At 38.8% G+C, this 16,290-nt stretch overlaps 1 protein-coding gene across 8 annotated transcripts in view; it reads right to left on the bottom strand.

Annotated features, from left to right (window-relative positions):
- Positions 1-240: 240 nt before the first annotated feature.
- Positions 241-16,290, bottom strand: part of LOC114645970 (F-actin-monooxygenase MICAL2-like) — a 353,538-nt gene continuing 337,488 nt past the window's right edge. For all 8 annotated transcript variants that reach the window (XM_051922735.1, XM_051922734.1, XM_051922737.1 and 5 more), the window contains 3 exons: positions 14,943-15,042; positions 13,624-13,697; positions 241-623 (listed from right to left, as the gene is read on the bottom strand). In XM_051922735.1, the coding sequence (XP_051778695.1) occupies positions 439-623; positions 13,624-13,697; positions 14,943-15,042 (359 nt within the window). In that variant the 3' untranslated portion in view covers positions 241-438. The remainder of the gene's footprint in view (positions 624-13,623; positions 13,698-14,942; positions 15,043-16,290) is intronic.

The raw sequence follows: 16,290 nt of genomic DNA, 5'->3' as shown, positions 1-16,290 counted from the left end.
AAGCTGACCAATAGGAAATTAACATTTTTCCTGACTTAAATGTGCTTCTTCATCATAAAGGCATACAGGTTAAGTTAACTAGCAACTCCAACTCTTAAATATCAATTGCTCAGTCTTTAGAGCCATTCACTGTATGCACCCTCGCCCAGCCCATCACAGAATAAAAAAATGTAATACATAAATACAACATGAGTATCATTTATTTAAAAAGGTGATCACTGAAAATGTAATATCCTTTTGCAGTCCAGACAGTATGAATATTGAGAATTAAAAATATAAGTAGAACTGGAACATTTCAAATGCTTTTATCAAGGTGAGTCTTAACAATCACAAATGTAAAGCAGATCTAATAAACATTTTTTTTTTGTTTATTTATCTGTTATCCTTTGTTTGGATGCTTACTTGTCCACAGAGTTTGTAGGCTGTTAATCATGAAAGTCAACTCCAGTTAAATTGGTAACCTCGAGTTAACAGAATGCACTCCAAGTCCTCATCTTCAGCCTTTTCTAGCAACCTCTGCTCATCAAGAATACCAACCAGGTCATTCCGTTCCTCCACTACTGCAAGTATTTGGTTTAGGATCTTCTCTTCTTCAGCACAGTCTTGTTTTGTCTTTTCTGAGTCTGGGAATAGATAGAAATTAACTTTATTTTGCTTTTAAAAACATCAAAGAAAATAACAGTACTGTAATGCAATTACATCTTATCAGTGGCCCAAAAAAGAGCGTCTAGATTCCAGGACTGTAGGGTGTGAGCTAAAAGGAAAGATTTAACACGTTTTTAGTTTAAGATAGTGGAAATTAAGAGGTGACATGATAAACTGTTTAAACATTTATGAAGAGAATTACCACGGTGAATTTCAGCTATTACTTTAGAGAAAAGTCAAGCAAAATGACACCTTTTATTGGCTAACTAAAAAGATTACAATATGCAAGCTTTCGAGGCAACTCAGGCCCCTTCTTCAAAGATTTCTTTGACAACAACACTGGACACAAATGGAAACAATGTATGGGTGATATTCATACAGATGTTAGAAGGATATTGTCAGGTAAGGTTGTAGATATTAGTGCTTTGGGGACCTTCAAAAATGTATGTTATGTTACTAGATTATACTTCTTTTAATAATAATAATAATAATACTGCATTTTATTTATAGGGCACTTTACATTAGCAGTAAATCTCAAAGTGCTACATAAAAAGTTTAAACAAAGGCAAAGCAAGATAAAAACAGAGATAAAACAACAATAATTATAGCATTCTTGTTAATAAGGTTTCCTAAATAGAAAAGTCTTTAGCTGTTTTTTAAAACAGCTCACAATCTGCTGTGTTCTCAGGCCCTCTGGTAGGGCATTCCAGAGCCGTGGAGCAGCCACTGCAAAGGCTCGGTCACCCATTGTACGAAGTTTGATCACAGGGGGCAAATGCGGTAGGTATTTGCAAAACGGAAGTTTCTTGTAGTGGATTGTAGTATAAGGAGTTCCTTAAGATATTGTGGAGCATTTCCATGGATACACTGGTGAGTAAACACAGAGTTTGTATTCAATATGGAGGTGAATAGGGAGCCAATGAAGTGACCGAAGGATTGGTGAAATGTGTTCATATTTCTGCACCCTCATCAGGATTCTTGCAGCACTATTTTGAATTTGTTGGAGCTTTTGAAGGCTCTTGTTGGGGATCCCGATGAGGAGTGTATTTCAATAATCCAGTCTGGATGAGACAAAGGCATGAACCAGCTATTCAGCATCACAGAGGGAGAGGTAGGGACGGAGTCTGGCTATGTTTCGGAGATGAAGGAATGCAGTTTTACAAAAGTGATAGACATGTGTATCAAATGACAGATAGGAGTTTAACTTGACACCCAGATTTGTAACAGAAGGGAGAGGGTAATGGTACGGTCAGAAAAGGAAATACAATTTACAGAGGAACGAAGTTGATGGGGGGTGCCAATTAAAAGAGCTTCAGTTTTAGTGCTGTTCAGCTTGAGGAGGTTCTTGGACATCCAGGCCTCAATCTCATCCAAGTAAGAGGAAAGAGGTGATGGAGGTGTAAGAGAAGTCGAATACAGTCTCACATAGAGCTGCGTATCTTCGGCATAGCAATGGAATGAAACTCCATGCTTGCGGATGATGTGACCCAGGGGTAGCATATAGATATTAAAAAGGGTCGGCTCAAGGACTGGTCCTTGTGGGACCCCACAAGTGACAGTGTGGGTATGAGATTTAGCATCCCCCAAGGCCACATACTCAGCCCTATCTGTAAGACAGGACTCGAACCACTCCAAAGCAATGCCAGAAAGTCCAATTATATAGTGAATATGATGAAGGAGAACATTATGATCTACCGTAACAAATGCAGCTGTGAGGTCCAGGAGGATAAGGAGTGATGGAGAGCCCTGGTCAGCAGCCATCAGGAGGTCATTGGTGACTCTGACCAGGGCTGTCTCTGTACTGTGAGAAGTTCAGAAAACCAGATTGAAATTTTTCAAACAGATTGAATTTTTTGAGGTGATCCTGAAGCAGGACTAAAGCAACCTTTTCCAAAACCTTAGACAAAAATGGAAGGTTGGAGATCGGACGATAGTTTGCTATCACTTCAGGATCCAAAGAGGTCAGTGGGACTAAGCCGCTCTGGAGAGAGTGATTAATGATATCAGCAATAAGAGGGCTTATATCTGATACATTAGCTTTTACCAGAGGAGTAGGAAAAGGGTCCAATGAACACGTTGAAGGCCTCATCCTCTGTATGATGCCCTCAGCTTCTTTAACTTCTGAGTTCCTCTAGAGGAACTGAGAAAGGCAGCCCATTGGTTTTGGTGTAGAAACATCCAGTGATGCAGGGCTGGAGACAGACAATGAGGAGTGGATGATGTCTACCTTAGAGGTGAAATATTCAATAAAATTATTGCACTGCTCCTCTGTGAAATTATTACAGGTGTAGGTATGAGGATTGAGTAAATGATTTATCACGGAAAAAAGTTGTTTGGAGTTTCCAGGACTGTTGTTGATTAAATGTGAATAGTATTAAGATCTGGCAGTGGTCAGTGCTCTGGAGTAGTTTTTTTGGTGTTCCCTATAGGCTAATTTGTGGACCGTTAAACTGGTTGCAACAAAATGCTGCTCGAGGGCTCGCCCAGCTGCTTTCATCTGTCGAAGCTCACTTGTAAACCATGGGGCACATTTTACAAAAGACACCACTCGTGATTTAAATGGGGCATGGGTCTCAAGGATGTTCTGGAGCCCGTTGTTGTAATAATCGACTAATTAATGGACAGAAGAAAGGTGTGGAGCAATAGAGAAGTTCTTAATGTCAGCATTTAAATCAGTCGAATTTATTTTTTTCAGGCTCCTGAAGTGGATACAGCGCTGTGGTTTAGAGCAGGGGTAGGCAACGTCGGTCCTGGAGTGCCACAGTATGTGCAGGTTTTTGTTCCAACCCAGTTCCTTAACGAGAACTCAATTATTGCTGATGAAGCACATATTGCTTAAGTGACATTTTAATGCTTCATTTTAGTGGTCTCGCTTGTTAAGGTTCTCCAACCTTAATTGCTTATTTCAATCTTAAACTGCTGCATTCAGTGTTTTAATTGCTTCTTATTAGCAATAAGATGTAAAACAGGGGTAGGCAATGTCGGTCCTGGTGAGCCGCAGTGGCTACAGGTTTTCATTTCAACCCAATTGCTTAATTAGAAACCAATCATTGCCAGTCTCAGACCTTATTTAATTTTATGGCTTGTTAGTCTGTGCAATGTAAGGCTTTTATATCGTAGATTTTTTTCCTTTCCAAGGATATCATCCAAATGATTTGAAGCCTAAAACAGATAATTTTCAGTCTGTCACATTTTTCTATTAAGTGTTTTATTAAATCAAACCGTGCATGATGAACACACACAGATGTAATTGGAAAAAAGCTAGCTGGAGAACTGCTGGCTGCTTTGTCTTTTACATCTTATTGCTAATAAGGAGCAATTAAAACACTGAATGCAGCAGTTTAAGATTGAAATAAGCAATTAAGGTTGGAGAACCTTAACAAGCGAGACCACTAAAATGAAGCATTAAAATGTCACTTAAGCAATATGTGCTTCATCAGCAATAATTGAGTTCTCATTAAGGAACTGGGTTGGAACAAAAACCTGAACATACTGTGGCACTCCAGGACCGACGTTGCCTACCCCTGGTTTAGAGTATAGTGAAAATGTGGGTAAATCCATTGACACAATTTTGTGATTGGAAACACCCAGATCAAGTACTTGGAGGTCAGAGATGAGGACTGAGTCAGTAATGACTAAATCGAGGGTATGGCCCTTGTTGTGAGTGGGGACCTCAACAAGTTGCCTCAGATTTAGGCAGTCCAGGAGCTCTAAGAGCTGGGCAGCAGAATAATTAGAGGGAGTGTCCACATGAATGTTCAGATCTTCAAGAATCAGTACATTTGATGATGTTGTACAGAAAGATGAGAGCAGCTCACTTATTTCCGTAATTAAATCAGGGTGTTGTTTTGGTGGTCGGTAAATAAGAAGTATTGTTATAAAAAGTGGATGCTTGCAATTAATTGCCAGGCATTCAAAAGTTGAGAATTTAGGAAGGGGGAGAAGTGATAATTGCAAACTTATACGATGGATTACAGCCAGACCACCGCCACGTCCTGAGCTGCGGGCCTTTTCGAGGTAAGTGTACCCAGAAGGGCAGGACTCATTTAAAACTGAGTATACTTCAGATTTATGCCAGGTCTTAGTCAAACAAATAATGTCAATCCCCCTGTCTTCAATGTGATTATAAATTAAACAGGCTTTATTTGTCAGGGACTGAACATTAAAAAGTTCAACTTGAATGTTTAGCGAGGTGTTGCTTTTAACCAGAGGACGAAGAAAGCTGAAACCCACTCCAGGCTTTCCGTCTCGCCTGGACCGCCGCCAAGCAGTGTTTTTAGTCTCCGTGGTGATGGTGCTCGGATGGTGTGTTCAGGCTGTGACGAAGCGAGTTGCTGCTGACCACAAGGATGGAATGGAGCTCCCGGTCTTAATGTAAACAAACCGCCGACCAGACCCCCTATGGACGTAGCGGGGGTTACGGAGGAGTCCAAGTTGTTTGATGAGTGTGATGTCTAACGGAGCAAAAAAAAAAAAAAAAACTCTTCTTCCCATGGAGAGAAACATATGATGTACACATAGGCAGGACATGTTTTTTTGATGTACTTTTTGTGATGTACTTCAATATTTTGTTGTTACAGGTTACATTCTACACCTACTTCCCATGGGTCTGGAATCTGAAGCTTGCACTGATGATCTTCAAGGCAAGAAATGACCTAGCACATGACAACATCCAGTCTAGGGGACACACACATTAAAATGTCAGCATTATAGGAAAAGCTCTTCAATCTGCCCTAACTCTCCTGGATAACAACAACTCCTACGTCAGGATGTTATTTGTTGATTTTAGCTCCACATCCCCTCCTGTCTGGTAGACTAACTTAGGACATAGGCATCAGAACCTCTCTTTGTAATTGGACTTTTGACTTTCTAACCAAAAGACCCTAGTCTGTCAGGTTAAACAACCACACATCCTCTACCTTGATCCTGAATACTGGCGTTCTGCAGGGCTGTGTACTCGGCCCACTCCTCTACTCCCCCTTCACACATGACTGTATCTCTTTATTTTGCTCCAACTCCATCATAAAGTTTGCAGACCACACCATAGTAATAGGACTGATGAGTGACAATGACGAGTCAACCTACAAAGAGGAGGTTCGGCAACTGGCAAAATGGTGTGCTAACAGTAACCTCAACACCAAGAAGACCAAGGAGCTCATTGTGGATTACCGGAAAACTAAAGGCAGCAAACACGCTCCCATCCATATAAATGGGGGTGAGGTAGAGTGTGTTTCAACCTTCAAATTCCTGGCCATTCACATCTGTGAGGACCTTTCTTGGACAATAAACATTTCCAGTGTGTGGAGGCTAAAGAAAGTCTGCATGTCTCCTCAGATTCTGTTGAACTTTTACCGCTGCACTGTTGACAGCATATTGACAAACTGCATTACAGTGTGTTATGGCAACTGCTCCATAGCTGACAGGAAGGCCGTGCCACAGGTGGTGAAAACTGTCCAGCACATCATTGGCATCCCGCTGCCAAATATTGCTGACATGCAGCATACACAGTGTCTACGAGGAGTTAGCAGCATAATCAACGGTGCCTCGCACCCCTATCATGGACTGTTTACCCTCCTCCACTACGGGAGCCTTCAGTCCTGTACCAGCAGGCTCAGGAACAGTTTCTTTCATAACACAATTCTGAACTCTCAACCCTTATCAATCAATAGCTGGCCTTTCTAAATATCAATAACTTGTATGTATATATATTTTAATCGGTTTACATATACTGTATCTATTTTGTACATAAAAGTATTTCATATATCTATATTCATATCTTAAATCTGTACTTACTGATCAGTATTAATATCTATTTACACTTATATGTACTACTACATATAAATTCAATACCATAGATATATATTCTTACTGCGGTGGGCTGGCGCCCTACCCGGGGTTTGTTTCCTGCCTTGCGCCCTGTGTTGGCTGGGATTGGCTCCAGCAGACCCCCGTGACCCTGTAGTAAGGATATAGCAGGTTGGATAATGGATGGATGGATATATATTCTTATTTGTATGCTGCCTTATTGCACTTTAATGTACTATTTGCACCATCTATTGCACCTTACTGTACTATTTTCACTTTCTGGTTAGAAGCTAAACTACATTTTCGTTGTTCCTGTACAATGACAATAAAGTTGAATCTAATATGTTTTAGTCTTTCCTCTCTATGCAGTTATTTTCCATAAAATTATGTTACCTAAACTGTGGTATCCTAAAGTATGTTTTTGTTTTAAATGTTTTCTAACCACCTTCTGATTTTTTTTTTTTTTACATTTTCTATACAGAAATACATTTTGTGACCATCTATTTTAGTGCGACTGCTGTGGGTGAAATCATAGCATCAACAGAGCATCACAGCACTCTAGCATGACAATACAGAACAAGGAATAGTGTTTTTGTAGACAGGTCTATACAGAAGTTGATAGTTGAAGAGCAGAGTTTTAGTACAGGGTTCAGCTGTTTGGTCTGTTGCCATTCTGCTTGTTTCACTACAAAAACAAGAATGCTTTACTTTTTCAGTGGATATATTATTTTCTTATTCATTATCATCTGTGTGTATTAAATTTTGGTAATTTTTGTCATACTTGTTCTAGTGTAATCTTTTGAAATCTACACCTGTTTACATCCAGATGTTTTCAATTAACCATGACAGAAGCCACAATTGTAGGACCCCAGATTTTCCCATTTTGTCCATATTTACATCCATCCATCATCCAACCCGCTATATCCTAACTACAGGGTCACGGGGGTCTGCTGGAGCCAATCCCAGCCAACACAGGTCACAAGGCAGGAAACAAACCCCGGGCAGGGCACACACTAAGGACAATTTAGAATCGCCAATGCACCTAACCTGCATGTCTTTGGATTGTGGGAAGAAACCCACACAGACACGGGGAGAACATGCAAACTCCATGCAGGGAGGACCCATGCTACCCACTGTGCCACCGTGCCGCCCGGAATCAAACATGCTTGATGCAATATGTGTATGTGTGGTTATGTATTTTTAGCCAATTTGTATAAAGTTTAAAGTTTTTTTTTTTAAACATATACTCAACGGGATCCCCGTTTAAAGAAATCTTCAGGAAAACATTTGCATATTTGATTCAAAAATATTTAGTGTAAAGCTCATCCATTAGTTTTTTTGTTCAAACTACTAGGTACTGTACATTATAAGCATGTCTGATCTCTCAATTATTTGTAAGTGAAAAATGACAACCTTCGGTTTAGGGCTGACAAGTAGTTTATTAAGATTTATACATTCTTTATTTGAAGATGGGCAAATGTAATAAATGGATACTGAATTTATCAGCTTTTATGTGAAAGCTCATTATTTTTAATATATGGGCTAATCATACTACTGTATATAAAGGAGACTGTGCCTGATACCTACGGCTTTTCTTATTTTGTAAGATTTTTTCTTTTCTCAGAAATTCCCATTTTCAAACAAATCTAAAATTTTCACAAACTCTTTTGTATTTATACTATATTATACAATTAACCCAGCCACAGGGGATGCAAAAACCAGTGTGTTTCTTTGCGCCGGTCCCAAGTCCGGATAAATGGGGAGGGTTACGTCAGGAAGGGCATCCAGTGTAAAATTTTGGCAAATCAATATGCGGACAACAATACAAATTTCCATACCGGATCAGTCGAGCCCCAGGTTAACAACGACCGCCACTAGTACTGTTAGCCAAGAGGGTGCTGGCGGAAATCGGGCTACTGTTGGCCGAAGAAGGAGAAGAAGAGGGGGGACACGTGTGAGGAGGAAGGTAAAAAGAGTGAAACTGAGGTAAGGAACTTTGAATGTTGGCAGTATGACTGGTAAGGGGAGAGAGTTAGCAGATATGATGGAGAGAAGGAAGGTTGATATATTGTGCGTACAAGAGACTAAATGGAAGGGGAGTAAGGCCAGGTGGATTCAAATTGTTCTGTCATGGTGTGGATGGGATGAGAAATGGGGTAGGAGTTATTCTAAAGGAACAGTATGTCAAGAGTGTTTTAGAGGTGAAAAGAGTGTCAGAGTGATGATTATGAAGCTGGAAATGGGAGGTGTGATGAAGAAAGTTGTTAGTGCATATTTAATGCAAGTTAGGTGAGCGATGGATGAGAAAGATGATTTCTGGAGTGAGTTGGATGAAGTAATGAACAGTGTACCCAAGGGACAGAAAGTGGTGATCGGAGCGGATTTCAGTGGGCATGTTGGTGAAGGGAAAAGTGGAGACGAGGAGGTGATGGGTAGGTATGGTGTCGAGGAGAGGAATGAAGAAGGTCAGAGGATAGTGGATTTTGCCAAAAGGATGGACATGGCTGTGGTGAATACGTATTTTAAGAAGAGGGAGGAACATAGGGTTATGTACAAGAGTGGAGGAAGATGCACACAGGTAGATTATATTGTATGCAGAAGATTCAATCTGAAGGAGATTAAAGACTGCAAAGTGGTGGCAGGGGAAAGTGTAGTTAAGCAGCATAGAATGGTGGTCTGTAGGATGACGTTGGATATCAAGAAGAGGAAGAGAGTGAGGGCAGAGCCAAGGATCAAATGGTGGAAGTTGAAAAATGAAGACTGCAAGCTTGAGTTTAGGGAGGAGGTGAGACAGGCACTGGGTGGCAGTGAAGAATTACCAGACAGCTGGGTAACTACAGCAGAAGTAGTAAGGGTGACAGCAAGAAGGGTGCTTGGCGTGACATCTGGACAAAGGAAAGAGGAAAAGGAAACCTGGTGGTGGAATGAGGAAATAGAGTATACAGAGGAAGAGGATGGCAAAAAAGAAGTGGGATAGTCAGAGAGATGCAGAAAGTAGACAAGAGTACAAAGAGATAAGGAGCAAGGTGAAGAGAGAGGTGGCGAAGGCTAAAGAAAAGGCATACGATGAGTTGTATGAGAGGTTGGACACTAAGGAGGGAGAAAAGGACTTGTACCGATTGGCTAGACAGATGGACCAAGCTGGGAAAGATGTGCAGCAGGTTAGGGTGATAAAGGATAAAGATGGAAACACACTCACAAGCGAGGAGGGTGTGTTGAGCAGATGGAAAGAGGACTTTAAGTGGCTGATGAATGAAGAGAATGAGAGAAGAGGTTGGATGATGTGGAGACAGTGAATCAGGAAGTGCAATGGATTAGCAAGGAGGAAGTAAGGACAGCTATGAAGAGGATGAAAAAAGGAATGGTCATTGTACAGATGACATACCTATGGAAGCATGGAGCTGTTTAAGAGAGATGGCAGTGGAGTTTTTAACCAGATTGTTTAATGAAATCTTGGAAAGTGAGAGGATGCCTGAGGAGTGGAGAAGAAGTGTACTGGTGCCGATATTTAAGAATAAGGGGGATGTGCAGGACTGCAGTAACTACAGGGGAATAAAATTGATGAGTCACAGCATAAAGTTATGGGAAAGAGTAGTGGAAGCTAGGTTAAGAAGTGAGGTGATGATTAGTGAACAGCAGTATGGTTTCATGCCAAGAAAGAGCACCACAGATGTGATGTTTGCTCTGAGGATGTTGATGGAGAAGTTTAGAGAAGGCCAGAAGGAGTTCCATTGCGTCTTTGTGGACCTGGAGAAAGCATATGACAGGGTGCCTCGAGAGGAGATGTGGTATTGTATGAGGAAGTCGGGAGTGGCAGAGAAGTACGTAAGAGTTGTACAGGATATGTACGAGGGAAGTGTGACAGTGGTGAGGTCTGCGGTAGGAGCAATGGATGCATTCAACGTGGAGGTGGGATTACATTAGGAATCGGCTCTGAGCCCTTTCTTATTTGCAATGGTGATGGACAGGTTGACAGACGAGATTAGACAGGAGTCCCCGTGGACTATGATGTTTGCCGATGACATTGTGATCTGTAGCGATAGTAGGGAGCAGGTTGAGGAGACCCTGGAGAGGTGGAGATATGCTCTAGAGAGGAGAGGAATGAAGGTCAGTAGGTAGAAGACAAAATACATGTGTGTAAATGAGAGGGAGTTCAGTGGAATAGTGAGGATGCAGGGAGTAGAGTTGGCGAAGGTGGAAACTAAATATTTGGGATCAACAGTACAGAGTAATGGGGATTGTGGAGGAGAGGTGAAAAAGAGAGTGCTGGCAGGGTGGAATGGGTGGAGAAGAGTGTCAGGAGTAATTTGTAACACAGGCTGTGGTAAAGTGTTATAAGAATACCATACTGTATGTCAAAAATAATAACCTTCCCCTATAATTTATTGATCTCTATTTAGGTTTAGGATTTATTCAGAAAATTTTGGAAATAGGGTCTCACAGTTGTGCTACTTGACGAATGTCTTTATAGAGGTCTGTGCTGGCTAACTTCTCTTCTGCTTAGTTTCAGGTAAACAATTCTTTTCTGCATGATATTGTGGTTTCTTGGATTCTCAAGCTGATTTTTTTTTTGCTTCTTTCATGTCTTATCCCTCTCTATACAGTACAAATGAGTAAGAATTATTGATTTACATTACTACTTTAAAACACAAAAGGAAAATCTTCATAACCTGGAAAATTACAGTTTCACTACTGGAAAAATGACAGTCTCTAACACAGATCTCCTACACCAAAGCCTGCTCAGGAGTATTCCTATAAAATTCACACACTAAGTCAATGTGGATTTCTATTCAGAGTGACAGAAAAGATGTTACTTGACCTTTTGACTGAAATGTACACATTATCACAATAATAACAGAAGCACTTTACATCAGAATAGGTCAGCAAAATTATGAAAAAAAGCAGCTCCTTTCAGGAACCATCCTAAGGGCACATTTTGCAATTTTTCGAGGTTAAACTATTATGGCCATTTTAAAAGATGTGACATCTGGAGAAAATCTGAATATTGTTTTCTAAATAGGAATTAAAATGCCATTGGCAAGGTATGATAAATTTGCTATTATTGCCCACCAAGGTTCAGCATCAATTCTTCAGCCTGAAAAAGGGTAAATTCAATTAAATCCTTTTCTTTATTATATTTCTCCAAACCTTAAGGGTTTTGTGTGGAAAGGATAAAAATGTACTGCAATGTCAGATCGATGGCACTTGAAAATGCCTCTCATCATTTATGGTTGGCATTGTCCTCAAAAATTTTATGTTAACCTTTAGTGTACCTACTGTAACAAAGGACTACATAAACCTGGATCACTACATTTCCTACTTATTTTAAGAACTTTCATAGAACATGTGGTACACCTTGAAAACTTTAAATTAAATAACTACAGGTTTTGTTCAACTTAAATGTAGTCAGGACGGATCAAGTAATATTTCTGGATCTAAAACATTTTATTAAAAATGTATTATTTGTTAATTAAAGATATCTACACTTCCACCTTATGGTATGCTCTTGATTTTATATAAAAAGACATTTCTTTGACTTAATTATTTCTATTTCAGTTGACCTTTTAAAGAAATACTCCACACAACGATGATTTTTTAAATATTTTACCCCATGTAGTTTGTAGTGATTAAACAGTTTTGATCCCATGTTTTTTGTGGAGAATGGAGATAACAAAGTTTCTGATAGTATGGGGGCCTACTGTGTCCAGTGATATTCAGCCGCAAGTAATTTATAGATGTCCAAGGAAAAATCTCACATTACTAGTGTCCCATAATCCATAAATCATGTTGTCCAGTTGTATACTGACAATTGACAAAATGCATGCATTTTTCCCTTAAATACTGTAAACTATATACTTACGGAAAATCAGAGCAGTGCACACGTAGGAAAAGACCGGACTCTTGGTCAGTGAATGTGGGGAGTGGCACAATATTTTGCACAACTTCAATATTATCATCCAAGTATCAGGATAATATTGTATTGTGGGGTCCTTGGCATTTCTAACCCCTACTAATTAAAGTAAAATTTCTCAAAATCAATAGACAGACACTCTAATTCTAGCCATTTTTTTTGTTTGTTTTTAACTCAGTATCATATCAACATATACAGCAAAAAAGCCAATAACAAAATCATAAAAAGTTTTACTTTCCTAATATTTAGTTACAGTCAGAAGTATACTGCTTTGTAAGACTTGCTCCCACGGAACTTTCTGTCCTCCATGACACATTTGTAGTGTGGTTTGACTTTACAGTGTATTATTTCAGGTTGTCTTTGGGAAACTTCTAATGAAACAATCACAGTCACTGAAATAAGTCCCATGTTTTTTGAAGATTATTTTTATAGTGTGTACAATGAATTAATTCAAAACTAGTTTTAAGAAATTATTTGTTAATGCCATGCATAGTCAAGTAAGTTGCTACACAAAACACCAGTTCTTTCTCTGAAACTTGAAAGGGAAATCAGGAAGACGAAGGAACGTCATTTGAAGGTAGACCAAGGCATAAGGCACTTGACGCTGCAAAATTTTTGTTTCTGCTTTTTTTTTTGTATTTAGAATAGGAAGACTTGAAAGGACTTAGCACATCTCTTTCTACAGTGAGAAAAAAAGAAAAGGCAATGGTAGTACTTGTGTGATATGTTTAAGTGAGCAAGTAGATAACAATTACAGAATATTTATCTGAAGCTCACTTTTTTATTAACTAGAATTTTAAATTTCATTCTGAAATTTTAAAATTCACTTTAATATATTGTAACTCTTACTTAAAGTTAAAATCCCTTGCATTATTCTCAGCTTTCTTATTATTTACAGTTGTTGCTTGTGCCTTTTTGACTTGTTTTGTTTAATTATTATTGTCGTTGGACTGATCTGCACTTCAAAGTTTCTTTGTCCACAAGTACCATAATTCTCTTACAGCCTACAGATTTACTTTCAAAACAATCCCACAGTCGTGTTTCATTGATCACCTCAATAAGTCAGTACCTTCATGCCCTTCCAGAAGCTCAATAAACAGTAGATGATGGGGTCAGTAGCAGAACAAATTAACCTATGTTTTGTGTTAATCAGTACTGCTCTCTGCTCGTAATATGGTTCTCTGCTAGTTTCAGTTGTAAGACGGTTATGGGTTAATGATCATCGAGTTGTATTTATTAGTATGGACAATGTCTCTGCTCACCGTCTGTGCTCATCCTTTCACGCAGTATCTGCTGCAGTCTACTTTGACGGTCTTCAAGCTCCAGTTCTTGAGCACTGTTAACACAACAAAAGCAGCATTAGACAAACAACCAGGAAACCAACATTTCAGTTGCCAGAAATGATTCAGAGGATAAAGGTTTTTGCAGAAATATTCAGTAGTAAACAAGTAAAAGACTGAGGAATTCTTTTCTTTTTCTTTCTTTAATTCCGACTGAAATTAGATACCTGTTTTAATATCTGTGATCCTGAGTTCTATAAGAGACACTGTCTTTATTTGCTTAGTGATAATGAAGTCACATTGCATGTCCTCTGACCTGCAGTCTATTACTCCACTGGTATTTCTATAAAATAGTAAGGAGAAGAAACACCAAAAACTGAAAGATCTAAATGTTCTACAATATTAAAGGGGTACAGGAATCTTCATCAGACTACAAACTGCTGTCAGATTGTTTTGTTTCCTCTGTCTTGCACAGCTCAAGATATTCATCCTATTACATATTTCTTTTATCAGAACATAAGACTTTCATTGTTTTGTGGATTTCATTCATCTAACCACAATGGAAACTCATTAAATTTGATATTTTTTTTTATCTGGCACAAACAGAAGATACTGATTTTACTCTGTATCCGTTTTATAGACACACAATAAGATGCTCATTATTTTTCATAATTCTTTTATTGGAACATACTGAGATAGCCATCATATTTCTTTTAGCAAAACACAATATGTTATTCACTCAATTTTGCATGTCTTTTATCTTAACACGCTGTATTGAGGTACTCAGTGTTTTCATTGGCTTTTTCAATTTAGAATAACCAGATACTTCCCTTTATTCTGCATGTCTTCTAAATCAAAGTACACCATTTCACAACGTTAAAATATACCAGAAGCGGCAGTTCTTTTACAATATCATTTGAAATGCCTTGTATCACATTTACGAAGGTGCAGTTTGCCATTGGAAAAGGAAAAAAATGGATTCATACTATAGAACTTGGCACAAATTATCAAGACTTCAGCAGATGGCTTTAATCAATAAATACATCCGAGTTAATAATATTTGTTAATTGTCTGTTGTATCCCATCCAACAAGCCCTTATGCACTGTGCAATGTGTACAGGAAATGTGCGGCTCACTGTAACAGATTATAAAAGGAAGAAAGAAAAGCACACTGTGCAGTGTAATATGTAAGAAGAATGTCAGGTAGTGCATTTCACAATTAAAAAGAACATTTGGCGAAGCACACAATTATACAGTATGTATTAAAAGTGAACAGGTGTTTGTGTGACTGTTGTACTTACAATATCATGAGCTCAGATTCATACCGGGTGAGTCTATTCTTTTCCAATACCAGTTTAAACCAAGTGTGTAGAAGATGTGTTTCATCATTTCCCTTATGATCTGAAATGAATAAAAAATGACTGATTAATTTGTATGGAAAGGAAAAATGTTAATATATGTTTAAACAGTCATTATTTTTTATTGTACAAAATGAAATTCATATCACAAATATTTTGATGAATAGAGGTTCCCATTTTAAAATAAGATGATTATTTTGTTATTGTAGGCCATGAGGCCAGCAGTTTAGGAAGCATGTTAAAAAATGTGAATGGTATATTGTACTGCACATGAACTCTTTTCAACCAACCCTTCAGTTTACCTTTGGTGTGTTCATGTGAGATCTCGACCTGATCATTCCGCAGTTCAGACTTGGGTAAAGTTTCACAAAGACACCAACTTGAATGCTATCTTTGTAAAGTTACAGATATTGTAATAAGTGGACTTCCAGCTCAGATGCCCCTTACCTAGTACAGGAGTTGATGTAGTATTTTGCACAACTGTGCGGTCTTTAGTGCCATACAGTATATAAGACTATGAAATACCATAGCATCGGACATTTAAGTGCTTGAGGTATCAGCGAAATTAAAACAATGCAGGTAGTTTTAAATCTAATGTATACAGAATTAGAAAAAAGAACACATTTAAAGCAGAAAGCTCCAATACTGAATGACTACAGAGAGCAATAAATCAACAGTACTCTGTATGTCGGATATTCGCTGGCTTAAACTTTCATTCCATTCCATATATGGTAACAGAAATTCAGACTGAAGGAGTGAGCTGCTCAGTGTCATTCCCACAGATTTCACCAATATCAGTCACTCATCAATGGCTTTAAGCAGTAAACAAAATCATCTGTTTACAAATCCACTGGCCACAGCATCTCCCTCCTTTCTCTTCTTGGAACTGCAATAACAAAATGCCTTTTGCTCTCCCTGCAAAGTACCAAATGACTGGGAGTCCTTGGATCACTGCCTTAACTGTGCCTCTGCTGGCAGTAGGCCCATCTGCTTCTGTCCTTGAGGAAAGGAATGAGAGGCAATCCTGATCTGGGTCCAAAAATTCAGCTACTGTAAATGGTCATGCTTGCCTGTAGAAAGACTCTAGATCTGAGTCCACAATACACACACTTATTAGAACAATTCAAAGGAAATCTTGTGCGACAGCATGCTGAAGCTGCAGTGTCCCCTTCTGGCAGAACTGCTTTGAAATTCCATACCACTCATTCAGCTGAAACGTTTAACAACAACGTCTGCACATGATGCTTACATATTGAGGGTATGGATGATTTTATTTTTTCCCGGAACTAAA

Source organism: Erpetoichthys calabaricus, chromosome 2 (assembly GCF_900747795.2).
Source record: "Erpetoichthys calabaricus chromosome 2, fErpCal1.3, whole genome shotgun sequence".
Taxonomy (NCBI): domain Eukaryota; kingdom Metazoa; phylum Chordata; class Cladistia; order Polypteriformes; family Polypteridae; genus Erpetoichthys; species Erpetoichthys calabaricus.
Note: the sequence above shows the minus strand (reverse complement) of the source record. Positions and strands in the feature narration are given on the sequence as shown.